This window comes from Balaenoptera physalus, assembly GCF_965194825.1.
Source record: "Balaenoptera physalus genome assembly, chromosome: 19".
NCBI classification, from domain to species: Eukaryota; Metazoa; Chordata; class Mammalia; order Artiodactyla; family Balaenopteridae; genus Balaenoptera; species Balaenoptera physalus.
Window position 1 is genome coordinate 3,948,891 of NC_138900.1, and position 17,313 is coordinate 3,966,203.

A 17,313-nucleotide genomic window follows, 5' to 3' on the forward strand; every position below is an offset into this window, starting at 1 on the left:
GAAGGGATGAGCAGGAGAGAAGAGAGGGGCTTTATCCGGCTCACGCCCGCTGTGACTGAGCCTGATAGGAGAATCGCCACAGTCTGACGACAGGGTGTCAAGACAAGAATAAAGTCGAGGGCAACTCAGACCACTGGTGGAGGCGTTCGACGAAAAAGCAAGGCTTTCAGCCGGGAGTCGAGGTGGAGGTGGAGGGGTTGGGGAGCGGAGCCGGAAATAGGAAACTACAGCTCCCAGAAGGCATAGCGGCAAAGTCCCGGATGCTGGGGTCGTGAAGCCTGATGGGAAAGGTAGTTTTGCGAACGACTTAACCTAGAGGTTAGCGAGGTTGGAAGTTCTGAGGCCCGGGGCGCCCGGAGTCGGAGAGAGATGGAACTGGAGCAGAGAGAAGGGTGAGTGGCTTGGGGGAAAACCACGAATCCCAAAAGACATTGCGGCTGCATAAGAGCGGTCTTCTGCGCTGAGGACTGACGGGGATTGCAGTTCCTGCAACTCCTTTGGCTTATAACTCTTGTAGGGACTGAGGTCCGTACTCGAGCATCCTGGGGGAAAAGCCTACGGGTCTAGACTCCTGGATCTGACAGGCGAGGCGGTTGGAGGTCAGGATTCCTGGGTCTGAGTGAGGGCTTGGGGGACTCGAACTCCCCGTGGGACTCGGGGAAGAACGGTCTGGAAGTCTGGACTCCTTGATACTGGGAAGCGGGTGCTGGGGCTCTGGACTCCTGGATCCTGGGAGGAAGGGGTCGGGGCTCGAACTCTTCTGGATCCTGGGAATGGTGGGCTGGGGGCCTCGGACTCCTGCATCAGAGAGAGGAGGGGTCTGGGAGTTGGGCTCCTGGTCTGTGGGAGGAGGGACTAAGGGCTGGGTATTCAGGGTCCCTGAGCCCACTGACTCTACAGGACCATGGCAGCCGTGGGCTTTGAAGAGTTCTCAGCGCCGCCAGGCTCAGAGTTGGCGCTGCCTCCGCTGTTCGGTGGTCACATCCTGGAGAGCGAGCTTGAGACAGAAGTGGAGTTTGTATCTGGGGGTCTGGGTGGCTCCGGGCTCCGGGAGCGAGATGAAGAGGAAGAGGCAGCCCGGGGCCGGCGGCGGCGCCAGCGGGAACTAAACCGCAGGAAGTACCAGGCGCTAGGTCGGCGCTGCCGGGAGATCGAGCAGGTAGGTGAGTGTGGATTCCCCTGTTTTGGGGTCCCCTGACCTCCATTACCAATCCTTCCCAGTCTCTGCCTGTCTCGATGCCCAGCCTTCCTTGCCCGGCTGAATGAATTTTCCATTCACTTATTCATTCATTATTCATTTGTTTAGCACCTATTATGTGTCAGGCACTGTGCAAGGCACCTTGGAGAGATGTCTCCTCTAGGAGCATCATCTGACAGCCCAGGTCAGCTCACTGATGTTTCACAGGTGCCTCTCTTGCTCCCCACCGATCAAGCTTTTCAAATCTCCCATACCCTTGACATCATTCGCTCCTCATGTCCTGTCTGTTCTGCCTCTCAGATCTCTCTGGGGTCCTTCTCCTCCCCTCCATCCCCACGCCTCTGCCCAGCCTCAGGTTCTTTCTGCTGAATCACTGCATTAGCCTCCTTGGTGGGAATGAGGATGGAGCAGTAAGCAGGGCCCAGATCTTGAAAGGCCACAAACACCAGAGCAAGAGGTTTGGATTTTTTTTTTTTTTTTTTTTTGAGAGTGATGGGGAGCTATCAAAAGGTTTCAAACAGGGGAGGGACAGGGTCAGTGTTTGAAACACTCTCTGAATTTGGCTGGACTCTTTTGCTAGGGCCGCTGTATCAAGAACCACAAACGGATAGCTAAGTAATAGAAATGTACTGCCTCATGGTTCTGGAGACTAGAAGTCTGGGATCAAGGTGTCAGCAGGGTTGGTTCATCCTGAGGGCTGCGAGAGAGAATCTGTTGTCTGTTCTAGGCATCCTCCCTAGCTTCTGGTGGCTTGCTGGAGATCTTTTGTGTTCCTTGCTTGTAGATCTCTGCTTTCATCTTCCCGTGCTTGTGTGTGTGTGTATATCCCAATTTCTTTCAATAAGGACACCACCAGTCATATTGGGTTAAGGCCAGTCACCTCATTTAACTTGATTCCCTTTGTGAAGACCCTGTGTCCAAATACGGTCACATTCTGAGGCACTGGGAGTTAGGACTCCAACACACCTTTTTGGGGGGGGACACCATCCAACCCATAACAACGGTGTTGGGGGAGTTCTGGAAGGGGGCTGGTGTGGCCCAGGCAGGAGAGGAGGCGGCTTGAGCTGGGGTAGGAGTCAAGGAGAGGGAGAGAGAGGGACGACTTAGAGAACTAATAAGGAGGTGAGGTTTGCATCAAGTCTTAGATTAAGCAGGAGCATGTCACGCTGGAGGGAAAGGTCCATTTGGGACTCTGTGTAGCACAGGCCTTACTCAGGATTGGAGAGGTGTTTGGTTTGATGGGGATTCTGGGGAGGGGATTTGAATGCCAGGCTGAGGGCAGTGGGCTTGGAGCAGGGTCAGCTCCAGGTGGTAAAGTATATTCCCCTGAAGCCGCACGAAGGCTGAACCCACGCGTAGCCTGTGGCCAGCTGTCCCACTCCTCCCTCCGTACCCGGCAGACACACGTATGAACACACACCTGATGACAGGTAGCCCGATGACGTTCCTAGCAGTACTGTTTGGTTTTTGTTTTTTTGGTTGGTTTGTTTGTGTGGCCTGTGGGATCTTAGTTCCCCAACCAGGGATCAAACTTGCGTCCCCTGCAGTGGAAGCGCGGAGTCTTAACCGCTGGACCAGCGGGGAAGTCCCTGCAGCACTCTGTAATATGGTTTTATGTACGTGTTAATATAAACTTACATAATATACATAAACCAGATACTATGTATCTTTTACCAGGTAGCTTTGCCTCCGCTTCATCCTTCAGCTCACCCCAACCTCTCTTCTCTCCACGACCACTCCTCTGTCTTCTTCCCCACCCCCCGCCCGTGATTTCCAGACTCCTCACGTCACTGTGTGTTCACAGGGCCTGACAGCAAGGGTGGTGCTGTCAGAGCGAGCACTGTCACCTGTGAGCACGCGCTGCGTGCCAGGCCTGCTCTGGGGGCTGCACGCAAGGACATCTGGGAATGCACCTCCCCCCCCCCCAAGCAGCAGGTATCCTGAGCCCTGTTCAACAGATGGATGCTGGGGTCCAAAGAGACTCAACCATTTGCTCAAACGGAGTTGCATTTGAGCCTCTGCTCCTAGCTCCCCCGTCCCCCGCCAGGAATAAGTTGTTATGATTCTCCTTTTACCAGTTCAGAAACCTGAGGCTCAGAGAAGTTAAGTAACTTGCCCAAGGTCACAGAGCTGAGAAGTGGCAGGCTGGGATTCAAACCCAGGTCTCTCTGACGCAGGAGCAGAACATACTCTTTCACGCTTGGGCACACATCTCCTCTGATGACCTTAACTGAAGCGGCCACCTCCTGCCCTGATCTCCAGCATATCTACCAGTTTGGTGTCCTTCAAGCATTTTATCGCTAGGTGAAGTCATTTGTTTAGCAGTATTTAGGGAGCGCCCCTCTGCCAGGGTCTGCTCAAGGCACCGGGGACAGAGGCACAAATCCTGGTCCTTTGGGGCTTCTGTTCTGGTGGGGGAGACGGAGAGTGAGGACACGGCATAGCGAGAGAGGCTATAAGGCGATGGAAAAGTGGAGCTGAGAAGGGGGAGGGGGACGCTCTGGCGTGGGAAGTGGGGGAGGGGCTGCTGCAATTAACGGGAGGTCCGAGCAGGTAGCCTTTGAGTGCAGCCTTTGAGAGAGCTCTGCGGGCACCTGGGGGAGAGCACGTGGAAAGCCCCCAGCACAGGATGGTGTCAGGGGACTGGAGCGCGAGCTTGGAGGCCAGTGTGAGTGCCATGGATGCGGGAGAGGAGCAAGAGAGGCAGTGAGGAGGGGGAAGGAGCAGACACAGCGGGCCCTGGAGGCCCCGGGACGGTCCTGGGCCAGTCGCCCTCCAGCGGGGCCCCATTCACCACGTGTTGAGCACGCGGAGTCCGGCTGACCCGTGTCTTCTCCCACCTCCCCGCAGGTGAACGAGCGGGTCCTGAACAGGCTCCATCAGGTACAGAGGATAACGCGGAGGCTCCAGCAGGAGCGGAGGTAACCCCCCTGCACACCTGCTCCGGGCCTGCGTCGCTTGCCTCTGCTCCCCAGCCCGTCACCACCACCTTGGGCCTTGGAAGAAAGCTGAGCCCTGGGCCTCGGGGGGAGTGGTGTGCTCCCTTTGAACGGAGTGTAGCAGAATGCAGGAGACCAGACTTAGGGTCGCAGACTCAGCTTCAGGCGCCGCTCTGCTGTGTGACTCAGGGCAAGCCCCACCCCCTCTCCGAGCCCCAGTTCCCCATCAACTAAGGGTGAACACTGAGATCACAAGGCTGCTGAGGATTAAATGGGAGCCCACAGGGGATGAGCTCAGCTGAGCCTCCCGCTTCGGGTTACCGCGACCAGGACGCAGAGTGAGCTCTGGGGCCGGCCCACCACTCCACTGGGTCCCCATCTCCATGAAATTAGGAGAACAGGCCTTACGACAGAGTCTCCGTGATGCCGAGAACCCCCGGTCAGCCCTCAGCCCTCCACTTACCTGACCCAGTGGATACACCCTCTTCTTCGAAGCACTTTCTTGGCCAGGTCACTCATCTGCCTCCGTTTCCCCTCCTCCCGGCCATTGATTCTTGCCTCTTTGCCGGTTCATTCTCACTTCCCCAAACCCTGAACCTGCAGCAGCCAGGGCTCAGCCCCTGGGCCCTCCTCTTGTCCGCACCTGTGCTGTCCAGGATGCCAGCTGCCAGTGGTGACTTTATCTTACATTGAAGTTGAATTTTAACATTCATTAAAATAAATTTCAATTCATTCAAATGAAATTGAAAATTCAGTTCCTCAGTGGTCACAGGCCAAGTTTATTAAGACGAAGTGAAATGGGAAATTCACTCCCTCAGTTGCACGAGCCTCATTTCATGTGCTTGGTAGCCACGCGGTTCCGATTTTCATCTAAATTAACTAAAATCAAGCGAAATTTAAAATTTCCATTCCTCAGTCACTCTCGCCACGTGGCAGGCGCTCAAGGACGGTGACAGGTGATCAGTGGCTTCCGTGGTGGATAGCACAGAGAGGACACCTGATACCTACTTGTAGAATAAGAGACTGTGCACGTGAAACGCTCCACCCAGGCGCTGGCTTATGGGGACCATCTAATCAGAGCTTAAAACAAACAAAAAACCAAAAAGCTTTTAGAAGCAGGGGTGGGGAAGAGAAAGCAGCATCACCAGTGAGTGCTCTGGGCCCGCCTCCCAGGGGTTAATGAAAATAATAACTTACGTTTGACTGTTTACAAGCCGAGTACTGCAGTGCTGTCATCAAGCTGCAGGGTCGTGGTCAGCGGGCCGCCCGGTTGGGGTTGTCCCCTCCAGATGACAGAGCAGGAGCGGAGGTGCAGGTCACCTGGTCCTGCCCAGAGCCCCACTGGCTGCCCAAGTGCTTGCCACCGGGTGTCTCAGACCTTCTGGGGCCAGGAGAGCCTTGGCTTCAGAGTCAGAGCTGGGCTGTCGCGGGCCCCCTTCCCAACCGCCGGAAGATAAAGCTGCCCCCCCGGCGGCCTCTCTCCGGCCGCAGGTTCCTCATGAGAGTGCTGGACTCCTACGGCGATGACTACCGCGCGAGCCAGCTCACCATCGTGCTGGAGGTGAGTGCGATGCGGCCGCGGGTGGGCTGGGAGAACCGGGAGCCCAGGACGCAGCCTTCACGCGCCCACCTCCCTGTCTGCCAGGACGAGGGCAGCCAGGGCACAGACGCCCCCACCCCAGGCAACGCCGAGAACGAGCCTCCAGAGAAAGAGGGGCTGTCCCCGCCTAGAAGGACGCCCGCACCCCCAGAACCTGGCAGCCCGGCCCCTGGCGAGGGGTCCAGCGGGCGGAAGAGGCGGCGAGCACCTCGGGACGGCCGCCGAGTGGGAGCTGCGCTGACTCCAGAACTGGCCCCAGTGCAGGTGGGGGCGGCCTGGAGTCCAGGGGTCCGCAGGGCGGGACTGGGGCTCCTGGGCTTCCCTGCTGCGCTGCCGGGGGAGCGGGGCTGGGCCCTGCAAGGCGGGGAGAGCTGGAAGGGTTGGACAGGGCTGGCGTTGGCCGGGGAAGGAGAAAGAGTTGGAAGATGCCAGGCAAGGGGCTTGGGTGGAGAAGGGAGATCTGGAGGAGGCTCTGGGTAGAAGAAAAGATAACCGGGGAGGGTTGGTGGCAGAGGAGGGAGAGAAGGTGGGTGAGGGAGGTGACACTGGAGAGCACGCGGACCTGGGGATGCCGGGACTTCTGGTGAGGTGCACAGAGGACGCCGTCTGGCCTGGGAAAGAACAGCGAGGCCGGGGCCCTTCTCACGCCTTGTTCTCATCTCCCCCAGATTAAGGTCGAGGAAGACTTCGGCTTTGAAGCGGACGAGGCCCTAGACTCCAGCTGGGTTTCTCGGGGGCCGGACAAACTGCTGCCCTACCCCACCCTAGCCAGCCCCGCCTTTGACTGACCCCCCCCACACAGTAAACCAACTCCCACACTCGCCGTGGCCGCTGTCCACTGCTTCCACCTGCAGCCGCACACACTCAGACGCTGGGCGTGGTTTTCACATTTTTATTGAGGGCCGTCAGGGAGGGGGCCTCTCCCTGTCAATGGAGGAGCTCACAGTTTCTTCAGCCACTCCAAGCTTGGGCCCTGGGGGTCCTGGGGGTGGCTGGGCACATCAGGCATGTTCCCATCGTCTCGGAGGGGCACTGTGGGACAGGAGGGTGGGCCACTGAGACGAGCAGATCGCTGGGGGCCCACAGAGAAGGGCTGGCCTGTCAGCTTACTTTCAGAGAGGGAAACGGGACCCCGGGGAGAGATAAGAAAGAGAGTAAGGGTCAGAAAATCAGAGATGCAGGGAAGTGGGGAAATAGAGACCCAGAGACATGGGAAACCAGAACGATGGATACAGAAAGGAGACCCAGAGAAAGACCCAACAGATACAAGGAAGCAGAACAGAGACCTGGAGAGGTGGAGACCCAGGAAGACAAAACTCCAGAAAGCAACAGAGATTGGGAACCCAGACAAGGACAGAAATCTGGAACCATGACAGAAACTCAAAGTGCAAAAACAGACAGAAAGCGAATTTTACGGCATGTGGATTATATCTGTTGAAGGAAAAAAAGAGAGTCCCGACTGCACTGCAAAATCTTGGCTCCCTGCAGAGGAAAGACCTGCCCATCATCATTCCGCCCCCAGCTCAGCAAGGTCCAAGGTCGCTGCCCTGGCTCCCACTCACCTGGGTAGTTGTAGGGTGTGGCCTCGTTGATCATGATGGAGTACTTGGCGTAGGGGCTGAGTGCAGGCAGGATTATAGCTGCGGAGAGACACAGGGGTGAGGCCCAGGGGAAGGAGGTGGCGGCGGGGACAGTAGCTGAGCCTTTTCAAGATGGGGGTTAAGTGCATGCGGGGAGGGGAGCAGCGGGGTCCAGCACCTCCAGGAGGCCCCTTGGCACCCTGGGAGCCCCGTACATCAGCAGAAGGGTTTATAAGACTTTTTTTTTTTTGGAAGTGAGGGTGGAAGCCAAGCATCCACAGACTTGTGGGACCTAGAAGACACAGGAAGGAAGGAAGGGTTGGTCACAGAATGAGCGCATTTGAGCCATGGAGCATATTAAGGGGTGGGGGTCGGGGGTGTCTTGGGAATGTTCCAGAGAAATCATGAACTGTTACAAACTGAGGAGAAGGTTTTGTACAAAGAACAGTCATTGAGAAATTACAGTCCACCTGGGGTAGGAGTAGGGCGTCATGGGGGGTGGGGCAGGGCATGTAAAGGAATATTCTGGGTCAGTGCTGTCCGACATAAATGTAAGAGCCACGTATGTAATTTTACATTTTCTAATAGCCACATAAAACATACAAATTAAAAAGTAAATTTAAGCTGGTATACCCAAAACATTTCAACATATCCTCGGCATAAAAGACATTGATATTTTATATACTCCTTGTTATACAAAGTCTTTGAAATCCGGTGTATGCTTTACATCAGGGTAACATGTACCATCTCAATTCATACTGGCCCCATTTCAAGTGCTCAGTGGCCCGTGTGATCCGTGGCTGCCGTGTGGGACAACTGTGTTCTAGAACCTCACTCAGTGTGTGTCCTGCCAACCAGCAGTATTGACAAGACCTGGGAACGTGTTGGAAATGCAGCATCCCCAGACCCACCCCAGACCTACTGAATCAGAACCTGTATTTCAACAAGACCCACAGCATCACGTTGAAATCTGAGTAGCCCAGTTCTACAGCTGAGGTTCTCATTCGCAGAAGCACATTAGAATCACTGGGGGATTTTCACAAGACACAAGATTCCCTAGCCCCACCTCCACCCCACCCAATTCAATTCAGAATCTGGGGGGGGGGGGGATGAGGGTGAAAGGGGAGGATAAGGACATTACTTTTCATTTATTATTATTTTTTTTAGCTTTTATAATGCACAGCTAGGGTTGACAACCTCTTCTTTGAAGGGATTCTGGACCTCTTCGGTGGATGTGTACGGGGTGGGGAGCGATAGGGTGGTGGAGGAGTCATAATACTAGGGGTGGGGGTGTTCATACAAGTGGGGACACGGAACGTTGAGGGCGGCGGTCGGGTCTCGGGGGTACAGGATGGAACGATGGTGGGGGTGGCGATGGAGCATTGGTGGGGGGCAGTGGGACCTCTAGGGGGTGGAGGAGATAAAGCCGGGACGCTGATTGCGGGTGATGCACTTTCGCGCCTGGGGCACTCACGCACCGAGACCCCCGATGGTGAAGGATGCCACTAGCACCGGCTCCTTGGCCCAGACATTCCTGAGAAAGGCGGTGATTCCTGGAAGGGTGGGCGAGGAGGGTCACCCCTGCAGGTGATGCCCCCGGTGACCTCTACCCCTCTCGCGCCACCCCCGCCCTGGAGGAGCCCCCTCGTGACCTCTGCGTCTCCCTCCGGCCCGGACCCCACCGTCTCCACGGGGGCTCCGTCTTGCCCTACCCCTAGCACCACCCGGGGTTCCCGGTACCATCCCCGCGTGCTGACAGAACCCGCACTTACTCCCGGCCATCTTGGTCTCGGCAACGGCGGCGGCGGCGGCGGCGGCGGCGGCTGCGACGGCGAGGGCGCGGAGCACTCTGGGAGTTGTGGTCCCTGGGCACGGCCTCCTCAGTCGGAGTCCGCGCGTGCTCATTGGCGCAGAACTGCAATCCCAGGCGGTGGCGGGGGGGTGCGGAGCACTCTGGGAGTTGTGGTCCTGGCCCGCTAGCCTCCACGGGCTGAATCCGCGCGTGCGCACTGGCGCAGAACAGCGGTCCGAGCCGACGGCTGCGGGGAAAAGAGGCGGCGCTGCAGATTTAAGTGCAAACCTGTCTTGGCGCACCTGCCGCCGCTCTCTGTTTTTTCCATCAGCCTAGAAAGTCGTTCCAGAGGAGTAACTTCCAGTCCTCCTACTGAGGTCCAGCTAAGGCGGAATGCATCAGTCCTCATTTTATAGTTTACTTATGAGAGCCCATTTTACAGATGGACAAACGGAGGCTGGGAGAGGACGAATCACCAATTTGAGGTCTCAGCTTAAAATCAGTTCGTCCTGCAAGCCCTAAGTCTCATCCCAGAAGGGTTAGGGGCCTTCTGTATACTCTCACAGTGCCCTATGTGACCTCCCTTATAGCGTACATCATTTTGTTTTGTTTTGTTTTAACTAACCTCGTCGGAATCTGCCTTTCCATCAGGCTGGGAGCTACTTGAGCACAGTAATGGGGTCTGACTCCCTTCTGTGCCCCTTTCCCCCAACCGTGTAGCACAGGGTCTGGCACATAACAGGTGCTAATTTTTTTTTTTTAAGTTTAATGAACACAACAGTTATGACTGCGGCCTCTCCCAACTTTTTCCACAGCACCATGGGGCTGTGACACAATCACCCAGGGGCCCCCACCTCGCTCCTTCCTTCCCTAAATAGGGCTCTGGCTTTCTGATGTTGCCTCATTTCCTGGTAGGGGAGAGGGCACGGCCAAGCCCTGGCTCCTGTTCCTGCTCCCGCCGAGAACTGCCCACCATGGCCCTGGTGATGAATCTGCAGCTGCTGACTCTCTGTGAGACACCCCACCCCCTTCTCCCTGGGCCCCTGGCTGGGCTGGGGTCTCCCTGAGGGCAGGTGCAGGGTGATCAGGAGGCACGAGCTGAGGGTTTGGAATTCTAGGCCAGAATAACAGGACTGGGGCTCAGACCCCTGGGTCCTAAGGCAAGAGGACCCAGGGGTCCTGAATTCCTGGGTTCCTGGAAGAGGAGGAAGTTGGGGGCAGGATTCTCTAGATCTTGAAGCAGGAGAGGGCTAGGGATCTGAATTCCTAGGGACAGAGAACCTATAGTCCTAGATCTTGATGTGGGAGGGAGATGGAGAAGCCAAGACACCTGGGAAAGAAAGAAACTGGGGGCCCAGACTCCTGCAGCCCAAAGAGGAGAAACTGTGGGCTCAGATTATTGTCTCCTGGAAACGGTGGAATCCAAGGGCCTGAACTCTTGGGTACAGAGGCAAGAGGGGCTTGGGTCCAGACTTTTGGGCTCTTAAATAAGTGGGGACTGGAAGTGTGAATTTATGGCTACTGAGGAGGAAGTATGGGCAAGATTTCTGTTTCCCAGAGGATAGAGGGCCTGGGGACTTAGATTCCTGGGTGCCCAATGAGGTGGGGCCGGGAGCAGCCGAAGGGTTTGACAAGACCAAGCCCCTTTGACCTTCTATAGGGCTGGTGTGTCACGCAGACATCACTCCAACTGGTGAGTAACACTCCGTACCCATTCTCCTGTGTGTTGCTGACACCCCATTTCCAACTACTCAGATTTTATTTTGGTGCCTCCCCTCACCCCAGATTTCCTTACTTCCCTCCCCCTTCCTTTATTTCTTTCCCTCCTTCCTTCCTCATTCATTTTAGTGACCAGTATAGGTAAGTAGTGAAGATCATGAACTTTGGAGTTAAAGAGACCTAAGCTGGAACCCCAGTTTCACCATCGTATTCATTTATGACCTTGAACAAACCACTGAATGCTAAGACTCAGTTTCTTTCTTTGTAAAATGGGCTGTTGTGAGGATTTAATAAAATCACATGCATAAAACCCTTGGCTCAGAGCTTGGCAAAGTGCAGGGCTCAAGAAATAGGATCTCTGGCAATGCCTATTATTCCCCTTTGGAAAGTAGGGTCCTCCACCCTGAGACAGCTCTGGGTTTCTTTCCAGGGTTTCTGATGGGTGAGACCTCTTCTTCCTCTCAGTTTCCCTCCATTACACTCCAACTTCAAATAAGAATCACCTGGAGAAACATTAATATCTTAGCTATCAATTTATTTTAATTATTTTTTAAATGTTAAAGCTAACATATATTCATGGTTTTAAAAATTATCAAGGGACATATAACAACCTCCTTCTTCCCCTTCCTCATCTTCCTTAAATAATCTCTGAATCCTTATAAAAAATTTCCATGCTTTCAAACACACGTATGTATTTTTGTACTTCTTTTTCTCCCAAAGCAAAACTGATATTTCGTGACTCACGTTGTTCCGCATCTTACATTTTTCACTTTGCAATCTCTCTTGGAGACATTTCCATATCATTGTAGCTAGCTCTACCTTTTTCTCTCTTTTTTTAAAGCTGCTGTCTAGCATTTGCCATTGTACGGCTGGATTCTAGTTTACTTGGTCCTCTTGATGCATATTTAGGTTGTTTCCAACTTTTCCCCTCACAATGATTGCTGCAGTGAGCGTTTCTGTATAAGCTTTTTGTGCCCATGTAAGTGCATTTGTCTAGGGTGGACTTATTGGGTGGTTGGTCATGCCCTTTGTGTGTCTTGACAGAAACTGACAAAATGACTTCTCAAAAGGTGCAACTGAGTGCACCTAAGTGCCTGTTTTACTACATATTCACGCAAACACAATGTTAACCATTATTTAAATTTTTGACAACCTGAGAGACAAAAATGTCTTACTATTGTTTTAGTTTTAAAAAATAATATCACTAAGGTTGGACAGCTTTCACATCATAACCCCCAAATGTGTTTTGGTCAGTTGGACTTCCTCTTCTGTGAATTGCCTATTCATATGTTTTGCCCAACTTTCAGCTGAACTGGCTCTAGAATTTCTTTCTACACTCGTAACCTATGTGATTTATGAATAAGCCATTTCTGCCAGTGCTGTCACTTGTCTTCTAGCTTCATTTATATGTCTTTTCTCATACACAGCTTAAAAATGTTGAAGCTGTCAACTTAATTAACCTTGTCCCTTCTGAGTTTTTCATTTTATATATTTTTTTTCTTTTTTTTTTTTTCATTTTATATTTTAAGACAGCCTTCTCTACCCCCAAGACAAATATATTTTCCTATATTTTCTGTTAATACTTTTTTATAGTTTTTTTTTTTAAAAAAACACATGTAGTTCTTTACATTAATCTGCAATTAGTTTTGGGGAATGGTGTGAGGTAGGGATCCAACAATTTTTTCCCCCAAATAGATAGCAAGTTTTGGCAACTATTGAAATATGTCAAATATGGTACAAATATTCTGGAGGGCAATTTGAAATCACAGATTTCTGGGACCCAATCCCTTGAAGTGATGTTTAAAAACCATGGAGTAAAGGTCAGGAGTTGATGCCCTGCTCCTCTGATTTGCAGCTAATTTTGACAAGCCTTGGTTGGGGTCCAATGTCTCCCCTATTTTACAAGCAGGGAACTGAGGCTGAGAAAGGGCCAGTGATTCTCAAGGAGATTCTCCTCCTACCCCCTCATTTCCTTGGGCTCCTAGGAAGCCTGAGGACCCAGGCAGCCCCATTTATTCAGTCCCCCCAGCCTCATACCCCAAGCCGTGGCTGGGGGCTCAGCCAGCTGCAGTTGTGACCCCCGGGGTCAACGTCACTTTGAGGTGCCGGGCACCCCAGCCCACCTGGAGGTTTGCACTCTTCAAGTCTGGAGAGATTGCTCCTGTGCTTTACCGGGATGTATCTGCGGCGCTGGCGGAGTTCTTCCTGGAGGAGGTGACCCCAGACCAGGGGGGCAATTACCGCTGCTGCTACCAGAAGCTAGACTGGGGACCAGGTGTCTGGTCCCACCCCAGTGATGCCCTGGAACTGCTGGTGACAGGTGAGAGCCTGGGGGAGGGGGGTGTGGAGAAGGGACACAGGTGGGATGAGGGAGGGGGAGGAGGGGCAGAGAGAGAGAGAAAACACACCAGAGAAACAGGGGTGATTCTCAACCAGGGGCGATTGTACCTCCCCCCACCCCCACCCCAAGTTTGGCAACATCTGGAGACATTTTTGCTTGTCACGACTGGGGAAGGGTTTGCTACTGCCATCCCACGGGTAGCCATACTACAGTGTACAGGATAGTACAACCCCCCAACACCCCACGCCCAAAGAATTATCCAGATCTATCCAAAAATGTCACTAGTGGAAATTCCCTGGCCGTCCAGTGGTTAGGACTCCGCGCTTTCACTGCCAAGGGCGCGGGTTCAATCCCTGGTCGGGGAACTAAGATCCAAAAAAAAAAGTCACTAGTGCTGAGGTTGAGAAACTCTGGGAGAGACGCACCCTCTGAGACCCGGGGGAGTGAAACACGAACGAGTGGGACGTTAAAAACAGAATTTTAGTGAGGCACCGGCACAGTGGGAAAAAGCGACAAACAGGGAGGGAGACAGACGCAGAGGCACAAGGGCACAGAGAGGAATACGGACACAGAGAAGCTGAGGGAGACCCACAGAGAAGGGAGAGACGTCGAGACACTAGCCAGGACAAGAGGAGAGAGAAGTGCAGGGGGAGACAGGCTGAGAGACTAGGAGAAGGGGGAGAGGGAGGGAGGAAAGGAGAGCGGAAAAGAGGAAGGAGGGAGGAGGAGGGGAGAGAAAATGGGGGTAGGAAGAGTCGGGGAGGAGGGGAGAGAGGATGAAGCGGGAAGAGTGTGGGGGGAGATGGGGAGAGGAAGGGGGGAGAGAGAGAAGGGGAGGGGAGAGAGGACCAAGCCCCGCTGTCCCGGTCCTCCTCCCCCGCAGACGAGCTGCCGCGCCCGTCGCTGGTGGCGCTGCCCGGGCCGGTGGTGGCGCCCGGGGCCAACGTGAGCCTGCGCTGCGCCGGCCGCCTGGGGGGCATGAGCTTCGCGCTGTACCGCGAGGGCGTGGCGGCCCCGCTGCAGTACCGCGAGTCGGCGCAGCCCTGGGCGGACTTCCCGCTGCTCGGCGCCCGCGCGCCCGGCACGTACAGCTGCTACTACCACACGCCCTCCGCCCCCTACGTGCTGTCCCAGCGCAGCGAGCCGCTGGTCATCAGCGCGGCCGGTGAGGGGCCCCAGCCCTCTGCCCCCAGACCCAGGGGTCCAGACCCCCAGCCCCTCCTCCCTCAGACCCAGGACTCCGGTCCCCCAGCCCCTCCTCCCTCAGACCCAGGGGTCCATCCCCCAGCCCCTCCCCCCTCAGACCCAGGGGTCCATCCCCCAGCCCCTCCTCCCTCAGACCCAGGGGTCCATCCCCCAGCCCCTCCCCCCTCAGACCCAGGGGTCCAGGCCCCCAGCCCCTCCCCCCTCAGACCCAGGGATCCAGACCCCCAGCCCCTCCCCCCTCAGACCCAGGGGTCCAGGGCCCCAGCCCCTCCCCCCTCAGACCCAGGGGTCCGGGGCCCCTGCTCCCATCGACCCCCCTCAAGTTTGAGACTGGGATTTGCGTCCCAACTCCACTCTGGAGGTTAGGGAGCCAGAGGGAGGGCCGAACCTGTGGTTCGGACGCTGACCGCCTCTCCTCCTTGCTGGCCCCGCAGGCTCGGGCTCCTCGGACTACACCCAGGGCAACCTCGTCCGCCTGGGGCTGGCGGGCCTGGTCCTCATGGCTCTGGGCACGCTGTTCGTTTTCGACCGGCGCAGCCAGAATCGCGCCCCTCGTTATCATCTGGGCCTGAGCCTCAGGGGACAGAGAAGACTTCCCAGAGAGGATGGTGAAGAAGCTGGAATCCCTTGGGTTGGACCGCCCTTCCAGGAGACCCACAGCCCTCCCCGCTGAGCCCAGCTTCCCGAGTAACAATAACCTTTGCTCCACGCCCTGGATATCTTCCTTTTGGGTCATTTCTCCAGGACCTCCCAGATCAGCGGGAGGCACTATCTGTGCAGTTAAGCCTACCTCGCCAGGAAGACCTGAGCTGGAAGCCCCGTGCGCTGCTCGCTCCCTGCGGGATATTAGTAGAGCGACCCTTCCCCAGCCTCGGTTGCTCTGTCTGTAAGATGGGAGCACTGAAAATACCCACTTCATCAGGGTTAAGTGGACAATGCATCTGAAGGGTTTAAAACAGTGACTGGCTCACAGAAAACGTTCATTAAATGTCAGCTACCGTATAAAAGCTATTTCTATCCGACTCGCAGATCCCAAGTGAAATTCTAGTTGTTTTCCAGTGGTTCATGCTCCAGCTCACCTTTCACGCAACTCACCGTCGTTCCCTTCATGACATCACTCTTGGTTGCCAAGCAAACCTCTTCCAAAGTCCTACTCAGACCCTCCCCAAAGGCAGACCAAGATAAGACCACCATAGAATTTCTTCTCCAATTACAGCTTCATTTGCTCACAGCTGTTTTCCTTGAACCGTCATTATCATTAAGGGGGGTCTGTTGCCAAGGCAACAGCAAGTGCAGCGTGTGCAGGAGACCTTTGACCTGGACCCTAAAATCTTCCTTCTGGAAGCCCTGGCTACTTGCACAATTTTCTCTTGAATTTATTAGTTTAACTTCTAATTTTATCTGGCTAATCTTGATGCCTTTCTCATGCTCAAACACACATTTTCCATCCCTAAGCAAGTTTTACCACGCACTCATGTGTTCTTGATTTATGCCTAATTTGGGTGGAGCACACATCCTCTTCTGTTTTTATTAAAATCTCCAACTTCTCCTTCCTCTCTTCCCAGTTTATGGAGAAGAGGATGACTTCCTTTTTTTTTTTTTTTTTTTTTTTTTTGGACAGTCCCAGCCCCACCACTCATTAGGTGGGTAGCCTTGAGCAACCTACAGATCCTTCTGAGTTTTCACCTTTGAAAGGAGAAACTAAAAATATCTACCATCTTGGGACTTCCCTGGTGGTCCAATGATTAAGAATCCTCCTTCCAATGCCAGGGGCGCGGGTTGGATCCCCGGTCAGGGAACTAAGATCCCACATGCCCCGGGGCACTAAGCCCATGCCACAGCTGAAGAGGAGCCCGCACGCTGCAATGAAAGATCCTGCGTGCCGCATGTAAGACCCAATGCAGCCAAAAATAATAAATAAATAAATAAGTATATTTAAAAAATCTACCATCTCAGTCCTAGAGAGAATTAAAGAGATAACTTGTCCCCAACACATGGAGAAAGACGGCAAAACCTCAGATCAGCTGCTTTAACTCCCCTCATCCCCCCCTTTTGGGGAGAGGACATAGATTAAGAAGCAAAGTTTGTATCTCAACCCTGTACACTTATCCATTTTTATATATATAAACTAAAATTCAAGTTCCACGAAGCAATATTTACTTCCATTGCATGGATGCACTGACATATTCTAGTTTATTAAAAATGCTGGGGCTTCCCTGGTGGCGCAGTGGTTAAGAATCTGCCTGCCGATGCAGGGGACACGGGTTCGAGCCCTGGTCTGGGAAGATCCCACATGCCACGGAGCAACTAAGCCGGTGCACCACAACTACTGAGCCTGCGCGTCTGGAGCCTGTGCTCCGCAACAAGAGAGGCCACGATAGTGAGAGGCCCGCACACCGCGATGAAGAGTGGCCCCCGCTCGTCTCAACTAGAGAAAGCCCTCGCACAGAAACGAAGACCCAACACAGCCAAAAATAAATAAATAAATAAAGAAGCTTTCATTAAAAAAAAAAAATGCTGGCCATGATTCCCTTCATTGATGTAATGATCCCCATGCCTAACACACACACACACACACGATTTGAGGAAAGATGAGCAGTATTTTTTTTTTAATAAATTTATTTTACTTATTTATTTTTAGCTGTGTTGGGTCTTTGTTGCTGCGTGCGGGCTTTCTCTAGTTGGTCGAGCGGGGGCTACTCTTCGTTGCGGTGCGTGGGCTTCTCATTGTGGTGGCTTCTTTTGTTACGGAGCACGGGGTCTGTGCACGAGGGCTTCAGTAGTTGTGGCACGTGGGCTCAGTAGTTGTGGCTTGCGGGCTCTAGAGCGCAGGCTCCGTAGTTGTGGTGAACAGGCTTAGTTGCTCCGCGGCATGTGGAATCTTCCCGGACCAGGGCTCGAACCTGTGTCCCCTGCATTGGCAGGTGGATTCTTAACC

The 17,313-nt window shown here is 54.1% G+C and overlaps 3 protein-coding genes across 5 annotated transcripts; 2 read left to right on the forward strand and 1 right to left on the reverse strand.

The window, feature by feature from the left end:
- The first annotated feature begins 8 nt into the window (after window positions 1–8).
- TFPT (TCF3 fusion partner) lies at window positions 9–6,558 on the forward strand. 2 transcript variants are annotated; one of them, XM_082436750.1, is made up of 6 exons: window positions 9–392; window positions 901–1,159; window positions 4,049–4,119; window positions 5,629–5,698; window positions 5,783–6,001; window positions 6,406–6,558. In XM_082436750.1, exons 1-6 carry the CDS (start codon window positions 370–372, stop codon window positions 6,523–6,525), a joined length of 762 nt encoding a protein of 253 aa, XP_082292876.1. In that variant the 5' UTR covers window positions 9–369; the 3' UTR covers window positions 6,526–6,558. The 2 variants fall into 2 exon arrangements, with proteins under 2 accessions (XP_082292876.1, XP_082292877.1); XM_082436751.1 differs by lacking the exon at window positions 9–392 and adding an exon at window positions 493–599.
- A 57-nt stretch (window positions 6,559–6,615) lies between these two features.
- NDUFA3 (NADH:ubiquinone oxidoreductase subunit A3) lies at window positions 6,616–13,036 on the reverse strand. The gene is made up of 5 exons (XM_082436811.1): window positions 12,952–13,036; window positions 9,090–9,356; window positions 8,796–8,870; window positions 7,300–7,377; window positions 6,616–6,769 (listed from the first exon to the last, which is right to left on the reverse strand). Exons 2-5 carry the CDS (start codon window positions 9,220–9,222, stop codon window positions 6,678–6,680), a joined length of 378 nt encoding a protein of 125 aa, XP_082292937.1. The 5' UTR covers window positions 9,223–9,356; window positions 12,952–13,036; the 3' UTR covers window positions 6,616–6,677.
- On the forward strand, window positions 9,402–16,890 carry OSCAR (osteoclast associated Ig-like receptor). 2 transcript variants are annotated; one of them, XM_082436707.1, is made up of 5 exons: window positions 9,402–10,120; window positions 10,770–10,802; window positions 12,849–13,148; window positions 14,053–14,334; window positions 14,810–16,890. In XM_082436707.1, the coding sequence occupies exons 1-5, from the start codon at window positions 10,003–10,005 to the stop codon at window positions 15,046–15,048; spliced, it is 972 nt and encodes a 323-aa protein (XP_082292833.1). In that variant the 5' UTR covers window positions 9,402–10,002; the 3' UTR covers window positions 15,049–16,890. The 2 variants fall into 2 exon arrangements, with proteins under 2 accessions (XP_082292833.1, XP_082292834.1); XM_082436708.1 differs by lacking the exon at window positions 14,810–16,890 and adding an exon at window positions 14,509–14,755 and having other exon boundaries at window positions 14,053–14,370.
- The last annotated feature ends 423 nt before the right edge of the window (window positions 16,891–17,313 follow it).

Coding starts and splice junctions, on each gene's coding strand:
- TFPT (XM_082436750.1), top strand. CDS start 370: ATGGAACTGGAGCAGAGAGAAGG. Junction 4,120..5,628: donor AGGCTCCAGCAGGAGCGGAG/GTAACCCCCCTG, acceptor CTCCGGCCGCAG/GTTCCTCATGAGAGTGCTGG. Junction 6,002..6,405: donor CAGAACTGGCCCCAGTGCAG/GTGGGGGCGGCC, acceptor CATCTCCCCCAG/ATTAAGGTCGAGGAAGACTT.
- OSCAR (XM_082436708.1), top strand. CDS start 10,003: ATGTTGCCTCATTTCCTGGTAGGGGAGAGGGCACGGCCAAGCCCTGGC. Junction 10,121..10,769: donor TCTGCAGCTGCTGACTCTCT/GTGAGACACCCC, acceptor GACCTTCTATAG/GGCTGGTGTGTCACGCAGAC. Junction 14,371..14,508: donor CTCTGCCCCCAGACCCAGGG/GTCCAGACCCCC, acceptor CTCCTCCCTCAG/ACCCAGGGGTCCATCCCCCA.
- NDUFA3 (XM_082436811.1), bottom strand. CDS start 9,222: ATGAGCACGCGCGGACTCCGACTGAGGAGGCCGTGCCCAGGGACCACA. Junction 7,378..8,795: donor CTTCACCATCGGGGGTCTCG/GTGCGTGAGTGC, acceptor GTCTCTCCGCAG/CTATAATCCTGCCTGCACTC. Junction 6,770..7,299: donor CACACCCTACAACTACCCAG/GTGAGTGGGAGC, acceptor CCTGTCCCACAG/TGCCCCTCCGAGACGATGGG.